The 25,043-nt window shown below is 40.2% G+C and overlaps 1 protein-coding gene across 1 annotated transcript; it reads right to left on the bottom strand.

Moving 5' to 3' along the window:
* Positions 1-7,164: 7,164 nt before the first annotated feature.
* Positions 7,165-24,312, bottom strand: psmd13 (proteasome 26S subunit, non-ATPase 13). Its single transcript, XM_041792385.1, has 13 exons — positions 24,011-24,312; positions 18,118-18,196; positions 17,865-17,899; positions 17,713-17,768; positions 17,596-17,639; positions 15,211-15,297; positions 12,212-12,383; positions 11,951-12,030; positions 11,746-11,871; positions 10,405-10,467; positions 7,719-7,799; positions 7,516-7,632; positions 7,165-7,398 (listed from the first exon to the last, which is right to left on the bottom strand). Exons 1-13 carry the CDS (start codon positions 24,109-24,111, stop codon positions 7,303-7,305), a joined length of 1,137 nt encoding a protein of 378 aa, XP_041648319.1. The 5' UTR covers positions 24,112-24,312; the 3' UTR covers positions 7,165-7,302.
* Between the last annotated feature and the right edge of the window lie 731 nt (positions 24,313-25,043).

The raw sequence follows: 25,043 nt of genomic DNA, 5'->3' as shown, positions 1-25,043 counted from the left end.
TACTTTTCCTTTTATTTAAATAGATTGTGAGGAAAGTATTGTTCCTCACTACATTTTAAAAAGTATTCAGTACTGAGTAAAAAAACACTAAAAGCCAAAATGAGGAGATTTTAGCTTTCAGCCAACTAGAAAATGTCCAGAAGTTTGACTTTCACACTCATGACGGACAGCAGAGAGAGAATAATTCCAGATTTCATCCTGAAACTGCTGCTGGATTTGACTTTAGGTTAAGTCTCACCTTTTAACAACAACCTGGTTATAGATTCATGTTCTCTTGTAGTTATTTCACATTAAGAAAAGATCAGATTTTACTGTTTAACCTCCTCAGGTACCAAAAATAACTACTCAGGACTTTAAGTAAATTTTAAATGACTTTTTTACTACTTTTACTTGAGTATATTTTATCCAGAGTAACTTTACTTTTACTTCAGTACAATAGTCTAGTACTCTCTCCACCTCAGTCAGAAATAAACCTGCTGATGTCCTACACCCTAAAACTAGGGTGTAGTATTAGGGCCACACGAAGAGCAAAAAAAAAGAACTAAAAAAATATTTTTTACATTATTAAAAAAAAATCGTAATATTACGAGAAAGTCAGTGTGCCGCGGAGTGCTGTCCTGATTCTGACAGTGATGTGATGCTGATGTGCCTAAAGATGCAGTTTTTCTGTATTTGTGAAACTAAAGTTCAGCTTGACCACATGCTCAACATCGCTCATTTAACGGAGGCGCCCGGCAGACTTTCTCTGTTGTAATATTTTATTCTCGTGATGTTACGACTTTATTTTCGTGACGTCAAAAAAAGTTTTTGTTTTTTTCTCTGTTTTTTTCCTAAAACACATCCGCCTCTTTCTGAATCACATTTCAGAAGAATTTAGAGCCACAAAAAACAGTCCAGGAGGCTAGTAGTCCACTTATTGACATGCTTTAACCTCATAAACCCTACTGCAGTAACAGTCAGATAGTTTTCTATAATAATCATTTACTTTACAGCTCTCTAATGATCAGCAGTGACATGAAATCCCCTCCTACAGTCAGATATTAGGACTGATGCAAGCTTGGTTTTCTTCATTAAACGCTAAAATAACAGGCTACAGATCTATAGAGCCCCGTCTTTACTCTATAATCATGTTGATCTGGATTAAACCGTTTTACCTGTGACCGTATTTATCCCTGTGGTCTGCATGCTGTCTGTGTGCAGGAGGGCATGATGACGAGTCTGCTAACCTTTATCCTCTGTATGTCCTTTCTCCCGCTCCGTACTAAAACAGTCAGACTCTACACAGCTCAGCTTCCCGCTAAGAAGAGACTCAACTGTGTGTGGAGTCATTTGGTAACAGAAACTTCAGAAAACCACAGTTTAACGGGACTCTAGTCAGTGTTTGGCATGCATTACGGAAGCGGATTAGGGACATTTTTGATGGAGAAAATTTTTTGGGCAAGTCGAGATTAAAGTCTAAACTTGTTCTTGATATCAGCGGATCAGAGACGCTGTTAATGTGGCAAAGAGAGGATGTCTGCTGTTAAATCCAGTATGAGGTATAATTTCACATGTTCGTCGGTATGAGGCAGACAGTTATTCTCTGTTACTGTCTTAAATACACTGACAGGAGCACAGCAGCTCTCTCTCTCTCCTCTGATCACCTGACGCACAGGTGCCAGACTCAGCCTCGGTAATGGGAGAGTGAAGGGAGATTGATCACTCGTTTATCGATCAGTTTTGTTGTGGTGGGATAGACTACATCAGTATCTACTGACATATGAAGGGAAGCGTGGAGGCGATGAAAACATCCGGGGATTTTTATTTCTACACAAATGTAGTGCACATCGTGTACATGGCGTTTTGCATTTTCTTTGTGCATCACACACAATACTGTTAGAGTTCCCAATACAACACGTGACAAAGTGTCCCTTTTTTGCCTTTTCTAACATTTTGTCATTAGCAGCAGCTTGTCTATGATCGATAAACGAGTGATCAATCTCCCTTCACTCTCCCATTACCGAGGCTGAGTCTGGCACCTGTGCGTCAGGTGATCAGAGGAGAGAGAGAGAGCTGCTGTGCTCCTGTCAGTGTATTTAAGACAGTAACAGAGAATAACTGTCTGCCTCATACCGACGAACATGTGAAATTATACCTCATACTGGATTTAACAGCAGACATCCTCTCTTTGCCACATTAACAGCGTCTCTGATCCGCTGTTATCAATAACAGGTTTAGACTTTTTTCTGGAAGTTGTGTTTCAACTTTATTCTAGAAATTTCGACTTTAATCTCGACTTGCCCAAAATTAATTTCTCCATCAAAAATGTCCCTAATCCGCTTCCGTATGCGTGCCTGTACTGCTCCGGTGCAGAGACGCTGTTCGACTGTTGTGTGGTGCGTTCAAGAACATTACGTAAATATTTGTTTTAATGAACAGAATTAAGAAACAGCCTACAACAGCGTTGTACGAACCCCCCGATGTAAAACATCGACTTAAACTATTGAACCTCGTTGCTCTTCACAGCCTGGCTGAGCTCACTGTAGTTTGCTTCTGAACTTCCTCTCTCGGGGGCCCCCTGGTTGCGACGGGGCCCCGAGGAGCCGCTTAAGTCGCTGATGCCCCGGGCGACTCTGTCCAACAGATAGATTTATCCACTGAAGTAAGCAAAAATATAAAATGAGCGAGCGTTGCTAGCTTAAGCTAACCTAGCCTAGCTTGCTGGCTCAGAATGAACACACCTCTCCAACTCTCAGTGGGTGAAAAAGGTCCACGATGGCCTCAGCTTGTATTTATAACATCGGGATGGAACGTTCCAGAATTAATTTCCACCAATCACAAGCATGAAGTCTTGTCCAATTCTGCTGTCACCATGGAAACCATGAACGTCCTTAGTGACCATTGTCGCCCGCATGAATATTCCGCACAGTTTGATGTAACACTATCCGATGAAATAAATCAACTTAAAGAACAAAACATCAAAATCACGACTTGATGATCAATTTTCAAATGAAGAGTAGAAATATGAGACACCCCACAAGTTATTAATAACCGTGGTTTCAGAATTCATTATTATAGTTATCAGTAGTATAATGTTCCTGTTTATATTTATTTATTAATGGCACTGAATCAAAGCTGTCTAGTACGACGGAGTATTAGGGCCACTGGATGAGAGAGAGAAAACAATATATATATATATGACGGGAAAAAGTCGTAATTTACAAGGATAAGGTCAATATTACGAGAAAAAAGTCATAATATTACGAGAATAAAATATAACAAGAAAGCCAGTCTGCCGCGGGGCTGTGACGGAGTATTGTCCTGATTCTGATAATAATTTGGTGCTGATGAGCCAAAAGATGAAGTTTGTCCTTGTTTGTGACACCGATACTAAAGTAGGGGAGACCGGGTATAGTTGTAACATGGGGAGAGTTGTAACGCCACCAATTCCACCAATCAGGGATAAGATAGGAGTCACATGATCCTTTCAGTATTTACCCACTTCCTCCCTGATCACACAAGGTGATTGTCAAGGCTGGAAACAGGTGCATGCAGATTCTGTAGAGAAAAAACTGATTTTCAGGTAAGAAAGTAAACTTTTTGACTATATTTTGTTTAGTACTTCTACTGTTGCAGATAAAAGCATGTGACTTAAATCAGAACAAATGCATTTCAAACCACTGTGCTAGTACAGCTAGCTAAACAATGGCTGACAGGGTGGGGTGGGTTGTAACACATCTTTAAAAAGTGTTACAACCATACCCAGTGTCCCCTATAGCTTCACGACACGCTCAGCATTGCTCATTTTAACGGGGGCGGCGCCCCGGCAGACTTTCTTTCTTGTAATGTTTTATTCTTGTAATATCACGACTGTATTGTCGTAATGTCTAAAATATATATATATTTTTCTCTTCCCGTGGCCCTGATTACGTAGTCTTGTTATTTAAATGTATATCTTGATATTTTTCCATCCTGTAATCCTCAGTAAATTGACTAGAATCAAAAATCTGCCCAATTTCCACTGTGTAAGTGCCAAGTCAAAGACAGCCCTATTGACCTCATAATAAAGATGTTATAATCTGAAGAAACTTCAGACCATAATCTTTGTTCTAAGATTTGCATGGACCTGAAATTAATCTTTGATGAATACACACTGTAAGTCATACAAAAAAGTCAAAAGCTGCACAAGAAACAACATCATGATGACAGCATGTCAAAAGAAAAATGCAAATGGGATTTTACAACACAACTGTGCTGGAGTTGTCAACATTATAGTCTGCGTGAGCCAACATACAGACCCGTTGCAACTGCATTTACTGAAAGGCACAAAAATAACAGCCTTGTACAATAAGTGTGATAACTTTATTTCAACACAAACAGCTGCTCTATGCTGTAGGATCACCTCCCAAACATGCACGACTGCTTAACATCACTCTAATGTGATCACAGACGTTCACAGGGGAAATAAAGCCTACCTTTGGATGTTTCCTCCACACCCTCACAGAGCACCTTTTCCCTTTTCTGAGCCAGTTTGAGCTCTGTTCTTTTAGATTAACACTTAGAAAAAGAAGCTCTAGAAGGAATAAAACCCAGCCTTGTTCATAGAAAAATCCAAATGGGCAGAAAAATTCACAAATAGAAAACTTAGAAATATGAGAGTCTACACGTTATTAATAAAAGTCATTTCAGAACACATTATAAGAAGATATTTCATTTTCACCCTTCTGTTCATTTATGCTACTGTTGCTGTTAGAATTATTACTCAACATGATCAGCTTTACACTCCAGTATGTTTAGGAAGCTTTTACAACTATCTGGCTATAAAATAAAAGTTCATGAATAATGACATTGTCTTTAAAGTTGCAGAGCTTAAGGAATTTACTTTTATATCATGCTGTAACGGCACATTTGTCGGATATTTCTTCTCATCTACAAAAAAGAATCCATATGTTACCAATTTATTTTAATTTTATTATAACAAAGAAGACTTTGTGGACAGAGTGTAAAAGTTTGAAAAAAAACCTGCTTGGACACTGGATAGGATGAATTTACAGTATTTGACATGAGTGTGCATCCAAACATGTTGGAACAGTTAAAAATGATCTGACACTGGACGTGAACAAGACCCTGAAAATAAAAACTCTGACCCTTTTAAATGTCTACTCCCTGTTCTGTTCTGTGGGACTGCTGAGACCGCAGACATGCGTTTATTTCGTCTATGACTGAGGATACCGAGTTTCTCAGGTCTTGGGTGCAGCTGCCTCGGTTCATTCTCAGTGCCCAGCTTTGACTTTGGATGTCTTGATTACGGATGCAAGACATTATCGGCCAGATATCGGTATCGGCAGATATCAACATTTTTGAAGATATTTACATCTGATATGTTAGCCATGCATAACAGCATATATCAGCTGTAAAATCTGGCCATAAATACTAATGAAGTAGTGGAGTTTTAGGCCGAACCATCAGACCTATGTCAGTTGAGATCTTTTTCTTTATTCATTCTCATTCTTCAAACTTTAACCCCTTAAAGTCTGTTGCATTAAATTTGATACAAACTTTTATGATACCTCTATCTAATCAATATGATCATAAATTACTAAAAAAAAACTTCTGAATACAATCTAATAAATGATAAAAATGCCACTGAGTTACCAAAAACACCTAATGTATCAAATGAGATATAAAAATATATATGTAAAATTTTATGGACATTTGGATTTTTTGGATTTCAGTAGAAAGCAAAATAAACATTTCAGTTCCAAAAAAACAGAATTTTCTGGCTATAATTTGTGTTTTCAGGCTTTAATGAGTTGAAGTGTGTTTTAAGAAAAAAAAGTTTGTTTCTTTTTTCATCCTCAAACCTAAAATTGTGTTAAAAGGACGAAATTTTTAGTTATGTAAAACATATTTAAACATCGGTATCGGCTTAAATTAATCTGTAAATATCAGCATATCGGATATCAGCAAAAATCCAATATGGTGCGTCCCTAGTCTCGATTGAGGTAAGAACAGAAAAACCTACCTCACACAGGTAGGTGTTCTTAAAGGTAGAAGTGTGGTCAGGGCTCTCCTGCCTAGCAGGGACCTCCTTTTCCACAATCCACAATTCAGACCGTGTCCTGGACTTCACCTGGAACCGCTGAACCGAAGGTGGCATCGGGGAACGGCTCCTCTTCTCTTTCCACACACCCAGTAACAACACCATGATGACCTTTAATCATAACCCTTCTCCTGTTGGACCTTCAGCACATCATCTTCACCACGTCTACAAGCTCAGTTTAAAATGTCACAGATCTTCAAGGAATAAATCCGAGCTTCAAGTTTAAAAGTCTTAAATTTACAACATTACACAGGCAGAAACAGCTGTGTAAGAAAATCCTTCCAGATGAAGCTAAATATCATTTTCCCCCCTGTAAAAGTGAACCAATTACATTTGATCAGGTATATGAGCAGCTTTTTAGTGTATTTTTACTTTTTGAGTACACTTTGAAATCACTGCCCAGCACCAGTTTCTGAGTAAAAAATAACCAAGAAAAGCCAGAATGAAGAGATCTGATCTTTCAGTCAGTAGTTTGGCTTTTAGCTGTTCTTGAAGATCAGCAGATCCTCTCTAAGAATGGCTCTACTACTCATACCTGCCATGCTATCAGCTGAAAGGATAAGCAGTTATAGAGGTGTACCTAATAAAATGATCGATATGTGCACATAGCACAGGAAGCTGGCTTATTCTATAGCATTGTTTTTCTAAATAAAACAAGCTAATCACAAACAGCTTTTTTAACCTGACTCTCGTCCGTCTACTGCTCATCTCGTACATTTTGTCTTCTGCTTTTAGAAACTTAATAAAATCTTGTGATTGAAGACTTTGTTGGTAATTTAAGATTTTAATCCTGAAAAACTGAGGATTTAATTTTCTTAATTTTTCAACTTTACTCTCATGAATTTCCAACTTCAGTCTTCTAAAGGTATGACTTGAAAATTTCAGTTTTTCTTTTCTAAGCCAAAATAAAACATTTTTAGAGGCCTTTTAAAGTTTCAAAGGTGTACAGACCATCATGTATTTATCTGAGATGTATTAGTGAGGAAAAAGTTTTGTAAAAATAAATCAAAATAAGATATAAACTTGAATTTAAGTCCATTAAATAACAGTTTACATGGAATCATCCACTTCCAGACTTCAAACATCATTAACACTTTAATTCTTGTTGAACAGAGTCAGAGCTCATGTCAGAGTTTAATAACGACAGTCGATTGTTTGTGATGAACATGTTGGAAAAAGAATGAACGTGTAGAAAACAATAGAAAACAGAGGCGGGTGGTTTATGTGAGGATGTCGTGAGCCTGCTGCTCCACCAACATGGCCATGTTTTTAACGTCTCCGCACCAGAAGTCCAGACGCTCCTTCATCCCTTTAATCTGAAACACAAAGCAGGTGAGCTTCAGGACAGGTAGAACACTTCTCCTCTGCACCTTCTTATAAAGAAAGCCTCCCTGTGAAAACACGACAAGATTAAAACCACGGCGGTGGCTGACCTGCTGCAGGTCGAGCACTCGGGGCTGCACCCAGGTCATCTGCACCTTCTGGTCCACCTCGTCGATGTTGCCTTTGATCAGCCCCACGGACAGAGCCTTCATCACCAGCAGCTCCACCTGCAGCACACAGACGTCAGCTCTGCTCACAGCCGTTAATGTGCAGAAACTCGGAGTGTTAATCACTCCACATCTAAGACACCCACCTCGTTAACGGGGATTTTGGCGCTCTGAGCGATCTCTGTGAAGGTGAGCTGTCGGTGGTTTGCAGGGCGAGTGAAAGTCATCTAGAAAAAGAGGAGGAGACATTTTTAATGCTTTTATTGTCTTCATTTTTTTAACCTTTTAGAGCAGCGTTACTAAACCCTGCTCAACCAAAGAGCCAAACTGCTAAGAGTCACAATCTGAGCAGTGAAAAGTGGTAAAAACTGATTTAAGTGGCAACTAGAAAAGCACTCGGAGAACGCAGACCTCCACCATTAGCCCTATCGCCCAATCACAAAGAATCCTTTAAACCAGGGGTTTTCAAAGTGTGTGACAGTGAGCCTCCTCTATGAGAAATTATTCATTCGGTGGACCCCCACCCACATAAAGATTCAGGTTTTTTTTAAGAACGTAACTGTATTTTCAAACATTTATGTCTAATTTTAAATATTTTTAACATTTTTATATCTTTGATATTTTGGCCTGCAAATGTTCTTAAACATCCGTCTTTACCAGGTAATCAGTTATTTGGTTTCAGTAATGAATTCATCCCCAATACTACCTGATTATTCTGCTCTGATAATCCTTAAAGCAGCGTTACTCAACCAAAGAGCCAAATCTCTGCAAGAGCCACCATCTAAGAGGTGGAGAGTGGCAAAACAGCTGAAAGTAGCAATAAAAATGAGTTAAAGATGGCAAAAATGGTCAAAAAGCAGCAAAAAATGGGTGAAAATGGGCAAAAATGGGGATAAAAAGTGAAAAAAAGATGGGTGAGAAGTGACCAAAAAATGGTCCAAAGGTGGCAAAAATAAGGCAAAAAAATGAGTTAATAAAAGCAGTCAAGAGTGGCAAAAATGGGCAAAAAGTAGGGAAAAGTGGTATTTAATGACAAAAGGATGCTTAAATGGATGAAAAATGGCATAAAAAGGTGAAAAAGGGCAAAAATTGGAAAAAAGTGGCAAAAATGGGCAAAAAGTAGGGGAAAAACATGGTATTTAATGACCAAAGGTAGCTTGAATGGATGAAAAGTGTCACAAAATGGTATAAGGGGCAAAAAAGTTTCCCTTTTTTAAGGTTTTCTGGGGAAATAATATTTCAAATGAAGACATCATAGAGCTACTAATAATCACATGTTGAGTATCACTGCCTTAAAGTCACTATAAGTTTATCCATTTTGCTCCATGCAGCAGAAGTTAGCAAAGCAAATCACTTCTTTTTTCTGGTTTATGGCTCTGCGCCTCCCCTGAAGTTCCCCCCAGGGGAGGCCCGCCTCACACCTTGAAAACCACTGCTTTAAAAAAACTGCAGGATCCAGACGGTGATCTGGATCACTCCCAAAATCTAATCAGTTCTTCCTTATGCCATTTCTGACATTTCCTGAAAATTTCATCAAAATCCGTCCATGACTTTTTCAGTTATGTTGCTAACAAACAAACAAACTAAACCTGCCGATCACATAACCTCCTTGGTGGAGGTAATAATAAGTCAAAGGTGGAAAATAATGGTCAACCAGCGGCAAAAAAGTGGCAAAGTAGGCATAAAATGGCAAAAAGTATGTAAAAAGTGGAAAAACAGGGAGAAAAAGTTACCAAATATGAGTTACAGGCGGCAAAAAATGGCCAAAAACCGCAAAAACATGGCAAAAAATTTTGTGTAAAGTGACTAAAATGGGCAGAAATGTGGGAAAAAATGGTCAAAAAGCAGCAAAGAGTGACAAGAATGTTGAAACAGTCACATTTAATGGCAAAACACCACAAAAGTGGTAAAAAAGGAAAAAAATTGCAAATAGCAAAAAGCAGGGTAAAAGATGCAAAAAACTGGAGGCAAAAATTGGATAGAGGTAGTTAAAAACAGGCAAAAAGAAATGGTAAAAGTGGGATTAAAGCAGTAAAAATGGATTAAAAGTGGCACAAAATTGCAAATAAGGGCAACAAAGAAAATAAAAGTTGAAAATTAAAGCCAGCTGTTTTAATGTGGGATTCAAACTGATTAATGTGACTTGTATGGATAATTTCAGAGGTCAAAGTTTCCCTTTTTAAGGTTTTCTGGGGGAATAATATTTCAGATGAAGACATAAAAGAGCCACACGCTGAGAATCACTGCTTCAGAGTGACTTCATCCCCAAGGTGCAAGAAAGCTGGAGCAACAAATTTAAAACCTGAATGTTTTAAAACAGACTTTAGATTTGATCTGATGGTTCACAGATGGATGAGAGAGATGGAAACACAGACACTGATCTATGACAGGGAACTAAATAAATAAAAAACATTTCCACAGCAGACGGTCTGAGCTCCGTTTATCTGCTCCGATATCTTCCTCTGTGGATCGTCACTGTTGTAACGTGAAGATGAAAACTGCCTCATCTTCAACACGTTTTAATGTTGAATAATTATTTACAGCAGACTGTCGCTGGTGTAGCACCTGCTGTAAAACACAGGAAATGAAAACTGGGCATCAGGTCAAATCAAAAATCGATCCTGAGTTGAATCGTGACCCCAGGAATGGTAATGGAACCCGACTATGAGACTCTGATTTCCAGCCCTAATGACAAACATGGACATGTGGTGGTGGTCAGAGAAAGGCTGCAGATTCTCGCAGTCGTGTTGATTTGGTATTAACAGCTGTAATCATAACTTCCTGGGCAGGTTCTTCAGAGAATGAAGGAAAAAGGGGAATCATTGCTCTTACCTCCATCACACAGAGCAGCTGGATCTTCTGCATCAGTTTGGCTTCATGAGCTGCCAAGTCAGGCTGCAACAAGCAGAGAAAACACATCCCTGTTTACTGAGCAGGCGTCCATAGAGGCTAACGCTCAGAGGTTCCTGACGTGATCAGTCCAACATGAATGCTGAATGATCCTGGACTCTCAGGGAGAGGCTTTTATTTAAACGTACGTCTTTTTATGTGCACTGGTAAAATCTTTAATCTACAAAGGCACACTCCAAGGGAAATCTCCCAGAATGCCTTGCAAATAGGCAGTGAGATTTGAAAATCTTGATCTCAGTCTGATATCACAAGTTCATGCTGGTCCTTTGAAAAAGATCCGTCGTAGTAGAAATCTCAAGTGTTATCATCTTGTTTCAGGGTCTCTGCAGATTTCAACAAGTCAAATTTAAGACTTTTTAAGACTTTTCAAGACCATCATAAATACAATTTAAGACCCATTTCACATCCATACTGGCAAAAAGACATGGAGGTGGAAGCCCAGAATGACTAGCAAAGTAGATGTAGGGCCCTATGAAATCTGTTTTATTTTTTTGCCAAATTCGTTTTTTTCCATTTTAATGTTTTTTGGAATTCCGTTTTTTAACCTTTCCACTAATTTTACCAGAAAAAAAGACATTTTACGAGATCTTAAGAGAATTTTAGACATTGTAGGGCCTTAAATTCAAAATATTGTTGATTGTTTACATCACAGATCATCATCATCCATGGGTCTTTTGAACCCAGGCCTATCAGCCATTAGAGAATATTCGACCAGAAATACGAGCAGCTTATCTCAGAAAAACTGTGCTGTGCTCTGAATAGTTCATAGAGGCTGGAGGTAAACACGGCCCTCTCTTTGCCTTCCCCCGTCGATTAAAAATGAGCACGAGTCAAGTGAGATGGCGCTACAGCCCCATTATGGAGCCTAAATATGTCAAACGCCTCCTTGTGGCTGCAGAAAGCTGATGGGCTCCGAGCTCCCTGTTAAAGGCCATAAAAAACACATAAGTTTTGAGTAAGAGTATAAATAGAAATACAATTTAAGCCTAAAATATTAATTCTTCTTTGTGTTGATTTGTCCTGATCCCAAACCCCAAAAAAGCTGGTCCTCACACAAACGTAGCCGATGACCTCTGGTCTACATGAATGCTGCTGAGGTCGGCTGATGATGGATCAGGAACTCCTAGGGCTGTCCACCACTACACCTTTAACTCCGCCTCAAACAGGAGGTATAAAAGTTCATACATGTATGTAATTGTTTTTCTGTGAGCCTGGAGGGTTTACTATCACTGTGATGAAGGTGAATCAGGTGTTGTTAGTCACCTGTTGGCCCCAGGCAGATTTGAAGCCCTGAAACTTCTCCACGTTTCCTCCGTTGAAGGCGTATAACGTGTCGATGAGCCACTGTTTGTCTGTGTTCCTCAGAGACTCCAGCACAGGATGCATGAGCTGCAAACAGACACAGAGAGAGTCGATGAGGACGGCCTGACAGACGTGAGGAAGAGCAGAGAGCCCGCCAAAAACCCACCAGCTCTCCAAAGTTATAAACGCCTTCTCCTAAGAGTCCAGCCAGGCCCAGCGTGAACGCCCTCTCCTGTTTCTCCGTCTCTGAGGAGGAAAAAACATTTCATGATGGGGCCGGGTAACACAGCAACAACATGGAGACAACATATTTGACCTCTCTCCCTCACCATCCACTAAAATATGCAGACGCCACCTTTAGCCCCGCCCTACTTCACGTTACACCTGACTCAATCAGAGGTTGGTTTTCCATCATGCCTCTGCTCACCTGGAAGGTCCTTGATGTCCACACAGCCCAGGTAACGCAGAGCATCTTTGTAGTAGGAGGCGTGGTTTCCAATGATGCGGTAGTATTTACTGGAGAGGTCATAGAAGCGTCCGTGCACCGACGTGACACCAGGAAGATTATTCAACATTTCCTCCACTTCTTCAATGATTTTCTAATAAAAAAAGGAGACAAAAGAGGAAAAGAGATCATGTAGAAATGTTCCACAGACATCAGTGTTTAAAAACTCTCAACTGTTGGCTTTTCTCTTTATTTCCAGTTTCAGGAAGAGCCTTGTTTTTCTTTTCCAGGATAAGTTTGACTACATAGAAATATCAGAATCTGGTTTTAGGAGAAGGTTCAGTCTCTGGGATTAGTCCAAGTACCAGAATGATAAACTGAAGTGATTCTAATTGCATCAGTTCTAGACACCTAAGAATGGGCAATATGGTGTTTTCATTTGTTTGAAACTTGCAGGAAAATTCAAATGTACAAAAACAGAGGCCGTTTAAAGTATCGAATGTCTGCAGAGTTTTTAAGGTGGCAGTGCTTCCTCTGTTCACCCTGGCAGACTCTGGTTCAAAGATGAACAACCCTCAGATCGGCAACCAGCGATCATCCGACAGTCAACTGGTCGTCTGTTGCCAGGACGATTAAAACAGGCAGGATCATGCAAATAGTTTAAAGCTTAAAATACACGCTGCACAATTAGAAACATGTGGCTTGGTATGAAGAAAAGTAGGACACAAAAATGACTGGTAATGATCAGACAAAAGAAACAGGAATAAAAATAATAATCAACCAGTACCAAAAGGACTGAAGGGGGAAAAGCAAATATATAAATAAATACAACAGAGAATTTCTATATATCAACACACAGTTCATAAATTCAGGTGTTATTACACACATTTATAACAGTTACAGGAACACAGAGGAATCATTCTTGGAGGTGATGCAAAAAGGGGGACCATGTTTTCTCACATGTTCGGATCATGGTTTTCATGGAGGCTGTTAGTTTTTTCAGATTTGAGTGGTCTGTGAGTAAACTGAACCAGTGGGTTATGGATACTTTAGTTCTGTCCAAAGAGGAGGACGGATCAAAAATCTGACCGTAACAAACCCAGCAAAAACCCACAAAGTCCAAAGCCAAGAGAAACCGTTCAAGAGTCAGCGTTCATCAAAGACTGTGTTCAGTATTAACTGGTACCTACCAGAACCAGGGTGGCTTCAGGACCCACCCCTCATTACCTCCGCCAAGGAGGTCATGTGATCGGGTGGGTTTGTTTGTTTGTTAGCAACATAATTTAAAAAGTCATGGACAGATTTTGATGAAATTTTCAGGAAATCTCAGAAATGTCATAAGGAAGAACTGATTAGATTTTGGGACTGATCTGGATCACCGTCTGGAACCAGGATTTTTTTTTAAGGATTCTGTACTATTGGGAGATAGGGCTAATGGTGGAGGTCTGCGCTGTTACCACTTTACACCAGGAGGTGGCAGACATGAGTAACTTCAATCCCAGCAGCATTTGTGGGTGTGTTTCTATTCAAAGTTTTCGAGTTTTTAGAGTTTGAAAGACGCACGCCCGGTCGAGAGTGCTGACACTTTATTTCTCATGTTGCAGTTTATTTCTATGCTCCAGTCCTTCATCAAGTTATCTTTAATTTTTAGAAAAAGGGCACTTATTTCCTAAAAATCATTGGAACATTTGATAGTGTGAGTGTAGACTCTGACATGTGAGCCGAAATAAAGCTTCATCGTTCACACAGCGGTGTAATGATCCAGTGAAAGCTGCTTTAACATCACAGATTTATGATCTGTTCACGTTTCATCTTTTTAACCATACTACTGTTTGTGAGTTAATCCACTCTAACACATGATTAGAAACACCGTCTCCTGACCTGGAGGCCACATTTTAAGGTGTAAAGCTGCTCCTGTGATCTATTGACCTATGACCTCTGACGGTGTCAGTAAGGTGCTTCTGTTTGACTGGGTTGGTGTATCATCAGTACGTAGTCTTCTTTAAAGCCCCGGGATGCCGGAGCCTCTTTAAAACACGCTGAGACCAAGATGTGACAGCGCTGAATTCTAAATAGTCGTTTACAGTTTCACCTGACATGCACGCGTGGAAGCAGAGAGACGACAGAGAGTAGCAAACCAGGACTTAAACGTGAGCCCACCGGTTCCTGTCGGTCAGTCTGCAGACACAAACTGACCGCTGACTCATCGACAAGTCCTGGAGGCAGCACGTAAACTCAGAAATGAACGGAGTACAGTCCCTGCTGTTTTTTTTAAATCTTTGTTTACCTTTCATTAAAACACCGTTACATCAGTTCAACTCTGTAATCGCCATAATGCCCCAGCCAGACAACACCGCGGCATCACCTTCCATGAGTTTCAGTCAGAGTCAGTCACACTAACGGCCCGTGCAAACACAGAACGCCATGTCTCACAGCGCGACGTCCATGCTTTAACCTTGGGTGTGTGTGGGTGCAGACGGATTGAAGCCTCGAGGCAGATCATTTTCCTCCAGCTTTTGTAATGGCGTGTTCGAGGAATCGTATCTGAGGTTATACCGTATATCATTTTATACAAAGGGACCCGTCGGGTTTAAAAAGGTAAAATCACATTTTTAACTCCTGCAAACATGTTCAGGATAACTGACAAACATAAGAAACAGCAGGAGGAGCCAGAACAGTTGTTAAAGTTTTCAGATGATGAGGAGAGACTTTGACTGGGAGATGAAGCACAGGAGTCTGACTGTGAGGGTTCTTTCAGAGAGGCTGTGGGCCTTCAGCAGTTATTCCAGTAAAACAGAATCAGAAAGTCACTGGAGCGTCTGCTGATTGGTTTAACAGCTGATGTGCCATCGACACCACATGTGTGAACGACAGCAGGAGCTCCAGAAGACAAACGTGTTAGATCCATTAAACATGCAGACGGTGTGAGGTCTGATCTGCCTCAGCAGCCAGAGAACAGACACGTGTTTAAGGTGTTTTACCTTTGTGGCAGGAAGGTCGTTGATCTCCAGCTTGAGGCTGCCGATGGCGGTTTTACAGAGAATGACGGCTTCTTCGCTGCTCTTCACCTGAACAGACACAGACATGTTAAAGTGAGAGGGCGGTCCAGAAGGTTCCATCATCTGATTAATAAAATGTTAGCATTGAGAACCAAGAACAACAAATCCTCCTCTCATGATGTTACCCTGAAACCAAACCAGCTAAAGAGTTAACTTTGGCAGCTATTTTTAATTTTAGTCTAGCTTTAGTCATCTTGATGAAAACTAAACTTAGTTTTTGTCAGTTTTAGTCATCACAGATCTATTTTTGTTACTTCAGTCTAGTTTTTGTCATGTAATAAAGGTTGACAAACATTTTTGGTCATAGTTTTAGTCGACTAAATTAACACTGCCAGCAAACACTCCAGAAGTTTGAGTCTGAAGCCATCTGAACTCGGCAGCGTGACCAGCATGACCAGCATGACCAGCATGACCGTTCCCGCTCCTGTCGCCATATTTCTTGCTTATTTGTGGAAACCATGGCTTATGAAAGCATGCGTAGTCTGTTGGGGTTGGAAGCTGATAAAGACCGATCATCAGCTGATTATACTGCTGTTACTGTGATGGAGAAAAGAGAGGAGACACCAGAGGAGATGGAAAGTACAACGCTGAATCAGCTTGTGACAGTTTTTAGTGGTTTGAATTTCCTTTTGTTTTCATTTCTGGGGCGCCAGCCAGGGGTAAACCTGGCTGACCACTTGATATTAATCACCAACACCATCCATCCATCCATCCATCCATCTTCCTCCACTTATCCGAGACCAGGTCGCGGGGGCAGCAGCCTAAGCAGGGACGCCCAGACTTCCCTCTCCCCAGCCACTTCATCCAGCTCTTCCCGGGGATCCCAAGGTGTTCCCAGGCCAGCCGAGCGACATAGTCTCTCCAGCATGTCCTGGGTCTTCCCCGAGGCCTCCTCCCAGTGGGACCTGCCAAGAACACCTCACCAGGGAGGCGTCCAGGAGGCATCCGGACCAGATGCCCGAGCCACCTCATCTGGCTCCTCTCAACGCGGAGGAGCAGAGGCTCTACTCCGAGTCTCTCCCGGATGACCGAGCTTCTCTCCCTATCTCTAAGGGAGAGCCCAGACACCCTGCGGAGGAAACTCATTTCAGCTGCCTGTATCCGCGATCTCGTTCTTTCAGTCACTAACCACAGCTTGTGACCAAAGGTGAGGGTAGGAAATCACCAACACAAAGGATGTAAAAGTATAAAACTCAACAACCCAAAATTTTTAAGAAATGGAAACCTGTACCAACTTTCTCAGTTAAAGAATAAAGTTTGTATTAAATTGGAAGAAAAAAAAACACACACACACACACAAAAAAACAATAATAATGAAACAAAGTCCCTTAACAAAGTCCCCCCCCAAACAATAACTCAAAAATACCTTTACAGGCTCTGATTTTTTTCCAGTCCATTGATTTCAGTTCTTTATATCCCCTCACCCCTCTTTAATTCAGTTCAGTCCCAAACGCAAAACTCAGTTCAGTTCAGCAATAAAACATCATTCAGTTAAGTTTCAACACAAGAAAATCCAGTTCAGTTCAAAGAAAATTCATGCATGCCATGCAAACAAAAACCTATCGATACTCACAGAAAGTAGCAGCCTCTTTATCTAATTCATTGTCAGCTGTCAGTCAGTCAGCTGCATTGGCAGCGTCTGTGTCAGTCTCCTCCCGTCTCTTTTCCTGATGTTGAGTAGACTTGAGTTGAGTAGTTGAGCAGATTTGAGTTGAATTGGTGGTTTTTCCAGAGGCGAATTCTTGTTAAACGAGGGCCTAAACTACCCCGACTTTTTGAATTTTACCACGAGGTGCGGTTATATGCGACCGGCTTCCACACAGACACACAGGCGCTTCTCTCATGATGAGCGTGACGTCATTCTTGTGCATCCCTGTTTGCGGGAGCGGACTCCGTCCACCAATTAGGAGAAGGGAGGTTGAATGACAGACCGGCGTGTGGCTTGTTACAAACTGAGACAGAGGAGGGGGGTTTTGGAGACAGACATGGATGAGGAAATGACCGTCTGATATCTATAGTTGTGTGTGTAGATCCAACTAGTTGTATCTCCATCTGCAGATGCTTGTCTCACCCAGTGATGCCCAGTCGGCCAATCACAGAGCTTGTGGTCTGTGTTGTTTCTACATGTACTTGCATGCAGAGCGAGTGTGTGTTGGCCTTGGCGTAGGGTTCAGGACTGCAGCATTCAGTATTTATTCAGACTTACTGTTGTCTTTGGGTGGAGCATGGGTGAAGTGCCCGAGACAAATTTCTCTCTCTGTGGAACAATAAAGTTTTAAAAGTTTAACTTTTTATCTTTCCATTTACCTTTTCCTTTGTCTTCTCCAGAAAAGTGATGGCATCTTTAGGATCTGCACACACAAACAGTCATGTTGACATAAAAATATGAAACCTGATATCTGGCATTGAAGATGCTGGTCTTACCTTGCATCTGTCGGGCCACATAGAGTATGATCTCCATCAGGGATAAGGGGTTGATCCTGAAGATGAAACAGGATTATTATCAGAAACAGATCAACAAAGAAACAGAAAACACTGAACTCTCAGGTTTAACATGGCAGCCACATTTATCTCACCGGTGTTCAAAGTCACTGAGGAAATTATCGTAGAGCTGGAAGAGAAAGACAAACACAGATGTTCAAAACCTTGATGGTTCAGTTCATTTAAAGAAAAATATCAGATTTAACTGTTCACATTAAAATGGAGTTTAAGATCTTGATTTAAGTGTCTAAGTGGGTTTATATGCTAAAACATTCAGTGAGCAGGAAACAGTGATCTTTTATCAAACGCCTTCCTGAATTTCAGCTTTTCAGCCTCTCACAGCGTTACCTGTATGAGTCCATCTCCGGTTTTGAAGCAGGGATCTTTAACAAAGTCTGTCAGCTTCAGGGTCAGCTGATGCCACAATCTGTGGAAGAGAGAAACACACAGACGCTTCATTTAACACCCCAACATGGCCTCCAGAATTCAAACTTTAGATTCTGATCCCAGTAAAAATTAAACCATTCAAACTTGTTTGATTCTGCACCAGCAAAAATCCCAGACACCTAATGTTCTCAACGCTGAAAAGAAAGAAGCATTATGCTGTTAAAGCATGACAACAGTGTAATTCATAAACCAGCCTTAAATATACCATCAGGTACAGGTGTTGGTCTGGGGCCCCACACTCTCACAGAGACCAACTGAAGGAAGCCCCGCACTTCAAACTACCACCAGACCGTCACAACCCCGCTCCTCTATGAGCTCTGATTGGCTCAGCCTGTCTTTGACAGGACACATTTGTTTTTGGTGGTGTTTTAATCAAAGAGTGTGTATATCTACTGGTACTGGTTACAAGTTTAGAAATATCAGCATATCAGATATAAGCAGAAATCTGATAGCTGCATCCCTAGTTGTGCTGTATTTAGACCTGTGACACTGAAAAAACAAAAAAGAATCCAAAATCTTATAACACCCCACCAACACCTGCTGTTACAAACCACCTAGATCCAGAGTCTTGGCACTTTCTTGTGTTTCTACTCCTACATAAACTGGAACTTAAAGAGATTAACCATGGATCCATCCATCCATTGGTTACCTAACACTAAAGGATGCACGGCATGATATTGGATCTCTGCTGATATACCACATTTACACATTTATTTTTACCAAAATCCATCTGAATGCCTCAATATAAACACGATTCAGGACAAAAACTGTGATCCTTAGAACCTGTGTTAAAGCAAGTACATGTGTGAAGGGCCAGATTTAGTCTAGACAAAGACTCTGGGGGCTGGACTTTCAAATTAACAAAACTGTCTGATTAACATATCATTGCATTAGTATTTTCTTTCAAAACGCAGGAAATTTTAAGGCATTAGCAGTGAGATCTATCCTAGAGGTGCGCAATAAGACGATCTCAGATCGTGGAGAAAATAGAATGTGTTGGCGATCTGCTTAATCTGTTTTATCGTAGGATCGGCTCTACTAGTAGAGCTGGAGTAAATGTAAGTAAATGTGATGTTAAATTGCGTACTGTATGAACAGGCTACTTGTTTAAAGCTTCAGCTGCAGAAATTCTTTTTAAATACCATATACTTTAAAATGCAAACAAAGTATCAAAATGTGCTTAATAAACAGTAGTAGATTTTAAAACACAGACAAAGACACACATAATAATTCTGCAGAATATTTAGAAATTGATTCCAGAAGCCGGAATAGATCAGAATGCAGGAAAATAAATGTTTGGAACTTTAATATATTGTGGGATAAAACACATATATATATATTTACACACACACACACACACACACTCATACACTGGCCAAAAAAAAGTCGCCACCTGGATTTAACTAAGCAAATAGGTACGAGCCTCCTATTGGATAATTACTGCATGGGCGATTATCTTTCAGCTGGAAACAAGTTATTTAACCCCAGCTGATGCAGTGAGTAACTTCTCATTTCTTAAACAATGGATTTTTTCTTCCCTAATGGCACGGGCATATTCCAAGATGACAATGCCAGGATTCATCGGGCTCAGACTGTGAGAGAGTGGTTCAGCGAGCATGAGACATCACTTTCACACATGGACTGGCCACCACAGAGTCCAGACCTTAACCCCATTGGGAATCTTTGGGATGTGCTGGAGAAGGCTTTGCGCAGTGGTCAGACTCCCATCATCAATATTAAAATTAATGCAACACTGGATGGAAATAAATCCTGTGACATTGCAGAAGCTTATCGAAACAACGCCACAGTGAATGCGTGCTGTAATCAAAGCTAAAGGCGGTCCAACCAAATATTAGTGTGTGACCTTTTTTTTGGAGGTGAATTTTTTTTTGGCCAGGCAGTGTATAACGCATTGGCTAAGAGGATGGTCCAGAAGAAATAAGAGAAAAATCAGAGAAAAGGTTGTTTTTTCTGGTCACTAACTTGCAAATTTGTCTTAGAAATTTAATGAAAAAAATCGAGATAAAAATCGAGATCATCATCTGGCCATAAAAAAATCGTGATATGATTTTTTTTCCATATCGCCCACCCCTAATCTATCCCTATTATCTATAATGCAGCAGTCCACCAGGAGACAGGCCCACCTACAGAGACTGGGCCCTCCCCAGTCATGATTTAGCACCAGCATGAACTCATTTTTGACATTTTTTAACCCCTTTTCACTACTTCATTCGGCCATTTTTGACACATTTTTTGCCACTCTTTAACCTCTTTATGCAGCTTTCCTGCTAATTATTGCCCCTGTGTGCCACTCTTTTACCCCTTTTCACCACTTTATCTGGACATTTTTGCAACATTCCTGCCAGTTTTAACCCCTTTTTATATTTCTGTAAAACCAGATCAAATGTTAAGTCATTCTAAATATTGTTTTTTGTGGATTTAACAGCTGGCGACATTCTCTTCCTCCTGATCTTCTGGGAGCTGGACAGGAAGCTCTGAGGAGCAGATATGACCCTTCAAAGTTGAAGGAATGAGGAGGAACGAAGGAAAAGACTTCAGCCTCATACTCCACAAACTTACTGGTATAGATGGCGGATTTATAGGGATGCACATTACGCCTTTTTCCAGTCCATGTACGAGTACTTACATCTGGCTACTCACTGATTCAGAGTACAAATATGAGTACTTAAAAACACAACCACTCTTCTGAAAATCATTTTAAATGTTTGTTTTGTTTTCATCAATGTTCTTCATCCATCCTGACTAAATATCAGTGCATAGTTTTCATTTCCCTCTACTTCTGACATCCTCATTTCTGTTCAAATGTCACCAAACTGCAGACATGGCTCCAACAGACTACAAACTCACATAATTAGAGGCTAGGTACAGTGTCTGTAATGTTTTATGAGATTAAGTACTCAGGCTTGGTGTCAGCACCAATATTGGTATCAGGATCTGTGCCTCACTACCATTTACTGACTAAACTTGACTTTAACTCCAGTAAAAGAACTTTTTAAAGAGCAGAATTTATCTGCACAGCCAGGTATAAATTTAAAAACATGTCATTTGCTTTTGGTTTACAAGAAAATAGTTTGTAAAGCTTCTTTTAGAACAGGGGTGTCAAACTCAATGCCCGGGGGCCAAATTCGGCCTGTGGTACAATTAAGCCGTGTTTCCATCAGGGGGGTCCGGTTTGATTCAGTTCGGTTTGGTATGGTTTGGTACGCTAAACCCCAAAATAGTTAGCGTTTCCACAGACACCCGTGCTCTCACTTGGGTGGGCGGGGCTGTAATAGCATGCATGTAAAGTCACAGACAGCACGAGTCTGCTGGTCCAGCAGCAGAGTTATAGAAAGGATGAGTGACAGAAATCAGTCAGGAATAAGCAGTTAACAGCTTTATTTCAGCTGAAAGTGTTTTTTAAAAAAATAACTACATCTTAATGATGTTAACAGCTGTCAGTACAGATCCTCAGCTGATGAATACGTGTACAGAGACGGTTTAAGTCCTAACGCTACATTAATATGTGAATATATCTAGTCTAGAACAGTTTATACGACAAAATATGAAAGTTTAGAGCTGTACTGTGAGAATTCGCTGCATTAGAAATAAAGTTAAAGTTCAGCTGGTGTTAAAATCAAGCTAGATTAAGTCAGAAATCCGGGGTGCGCTGATCTGGTTTTAAAAGTCTGCAGCCTGAAGTTTTACGAGCCCGTTCAACAACCACAGAGCGATGTTTTCACAGGTTACCTAATGTAAGAAGTAGATTAATAACTAGTTACAGATGAGAATGAACTGTTCAAAGGCTTCGTATCACTAAACTTTTGCATTAATTTAGTTTCTCATCCATCACGGATGGATCAGGCTGATGTGAGCCTTCAGGCTCTGCTTTGTGTTCTTAAAAATCATCCAGATAAATGTCAGGAAACTTGATTTGTGGCCAGATACCAATATCCATAGACTAGGAAACAGTTAGAAACTCCATCTAGTCCAAATATTTCCCATTTAGGCAGATATTGGTCCATTTTTCTTCCGTTTTCGCCCACTTCTCACAGCACAAACATCCTTGTTTGAAGCCCGGAGGTGAGCAGCTGAGTCGCACGCTGACGTGACATCAGTGCAGCCCTGTTGTTGTGTGTAGCTCCACCTTTTTGGTACGGTTAGGTAAGATTGGCACCCCTACGGAAGGGTGCCGAAAAGTGGGACGGTACGGGTCGATATTTTGGGACCCTTTCTCTATGGAAACGGCAAAAAATGTGTGCTGTACCGCACCGAACTGAGCCAGACCGCTCGGTGGAAACGACCTATTAGCCTATACCTGGCTCACCAGAGCCTATCCCATTTTAACTCTAACTGGCCCCCCAGTATGAGCTCTGCAGATCTGACTCCAGTATAAAAATGTAAACTAAACCTTCATGTTTAAAGATATCCTGAAGTCATCACATTTAGAGTCAAGAGTCAAAACAATTAGATAAAATTAATGTGTTTCATTTCCAATTTTCAATTATGCATCTTACAGTTACAACCTAAACTTAAGATTTCACATTTTATTTCATATTTTGACCTTTCAAATGAATATTTCTGGCTTTTCAAACACACAATTTTTAATTTCATCTCATATTTTAAATCTTAAATTCACAAATATTAATTTTACCTCATATTTTGGCCTTTAAAACTCATCATTTTGAATTGTATCTCATATTTTGGCCTTCTAAACTCACAACTTTTGAGTTCATATTCTCATATTTCACCTTCTAAATTCACAGCTGTGAATTTTGTCTCATATTTTGATCTTTCACGTTCATGATTTTGACTCAGTCTCATATTTCTGCCGTGTACATTATTTTTTTCTATTCTATTTTGTGTTTTTAGCTTTTGAACTGGTAAGTTTGCCTTTTTACTTCAGATTTTGAGCCTTTAAACTGATCGTTTTGACTTTTTTATGTTGATGTTTATGGTGTTTATCATCAGAGCTAAGCTGTTGTTTACTTCCCATAATTCATCACTGGTGAAAATGAGGTTGACAGTTTTTGGTGAAATGTCGACCCTGGTCGGCCCTCAGGTCAGACCTAAATCCAGATTCTGGGACTGAGTTTGACAGCCCTGTTGGAGGCTTACAAATGTGATTGACTCATCTGTGATTGCTTCTCTGCATTTCTGGAAGTCGGTCAGGTCAAAGTAGACTCATGAGCAGCATCAGCATGACCAAACTGACCGGTGACCCTCAGGAGGTTCTGTTAACAATCATCAGACCAACGCTTTAAGAAATGTTCACCTGTTTTCAAAGACGTGTGTAGGAGAGGAATTAAGACTGCAGCTACACTCCTGAACACTGAAACGGTGGTCATGTTTTTAAACTGAAGTACTCAGTGGTCAGTGTCTATCTTTAAACAGTCTGTGAATTTACCAGCAAATATCAGATAAATACAACAATGAGTAGGTTTCTAGGACGTCTCTAACCATGGCAGCAAACTAAGATCGATTTAAGTTTTTATTTCTAGTTTTCTGATGCTTCGTCACCTTCCAACACTTTAACAGCAGCTCTGAATTATACTATTCTCTTTACCTTTCATCCTTCTTAGATTTAGATTTTACTGTGATTGCTATGAGCATTTAAAATATCAAAACGGTCTCCTTTCATTTCTTTAAAGATGAACTTGCCACAATCGTTACCCTAGCCTCGGCTAATGCTAGCTCTGTGCATGACTCAGCGTGCATTTCCAATGAATGAGTTAGCAGCCGTTAGCTAGCCTAGCGTTAGCAGCACAGAGCTAACTTCTACTGTTTTCGTTACCTTTTGTTATAATATTCCTCCAAAGTGTGCCATTCCGCCGCCATCTCTGGAGTGGGGCTGCTGCTCTGCTGCTGTTTGAGGTACCCGCTGACATCTTTCATGGTGAGGACTTTTAAAAGTTTATTATTTTATTCTAAACTGACCGAAGCTATTAGGATGCTAACATCAGCTAGCCTGCCGTGTTCTGCTCTTCTCGTCTTCTCAGGGCGCAAAGGATCATGGGACGTTGAGGAGGAGTTTCAAGAGTGCCTACTCGTAAATTTTCATTCCGTAAAGTTGATTTAATCACCCATCTCTATTCTTATCGATATAATATTTGCTATTCTGGTACCAAGCAGTAGATACTAATCAGCTCTGATCAGTAGTAACATATAACAGAGTTGTTTTGTTTGGCTGAAGTTAGATTATTACGTCCATTACGGTAGTGACGCTGAGGCGAGCAGCGATGGGAATTTCAGCTGTTTTTAGTGATCCGGATCATTTGGCCAGGCTCCAGCGGCTCTTAAATGGCTCTTTGACACCACTTTGGCTTCATTTTACCTGCCGAATTTAATATGTCGTAAGATACTATTGATATTTGTGCTGATATTTTACTCCAATTAAATAAATGTTTTTTTGAATAATTAAAATTTGGTTTAATTATTTTTGGAATTATCCCCATAACACCTTGCTTGTTAGATGAAATCTGCTCACTGGCTGGTTATAATGTAAAACAGAGGTGTCAAAGTCAATCACAGCAGGGGCTGGTTTCTGGATTCAGGACCAGCCTCAGGGCCTAACAGGGTCACCTTTTTTAACCATTCATCACAACAATTGTTTCACCCGTAATAAAATACGAAAAAGAAAAAAAAAAAGAAAACACGTAGCACTGCTGATAAACGATTTTGACATTTTAAAAGTTTAAAAAATAAGTTTAAGGCTCACAATTGTAGAAAAGAAATTTATTAGTTCAAAAAGGTCAAAACATGAAATTGAAATGGAAAAATAACGTTTTTTAAAGGCAAAGATATTAGAAAGAAAGTCAAAATCATGA

The sequence above is a fragment of the Cheilinus undulatus genome, linkage group 1 (assembly GCF_018320785.1).
Source record: "Cheilinus undulatus linkage group 1, ASM1832078v1, whole genome shotgun sequence".
In the NCBI taxonomy this organism is placed as follows: domain Eukaryota; kingdom Metazoa; phylum Chordata; class Actinopteri; order Labriformes; family Labridae; genus Cheilinus; species Cheilinus undulatus.
This window is presented reverse-complemented; position numbering and strand designations above follow the sequence as displayed.

Bases quoted from the DNA above. Each gene is read 5' to 3' on its own strand.
- psmd13 (XM_041792385.1), bottom strand. From the start codon at position 24,111: ATGAAAGATGTCAGCGGGTACCTCAAACAGCAGCAGAGCAGCAGCCCC. The intron at 17,640-17,712 runs GTAAGACCAGCA...TTGTGTGTGCAG, and splicing joins TGTGGCCCGACAGATGCAAG to ATCCTAAAGATGCCATCACT. The intron at 10,468-11,745 runs GTGACTAACAAC...TGCTTGTTGCAG, and splicing joins AATCTGCCTGGGGCCAACAG to CCTGACTTGGCAGCTCATGA.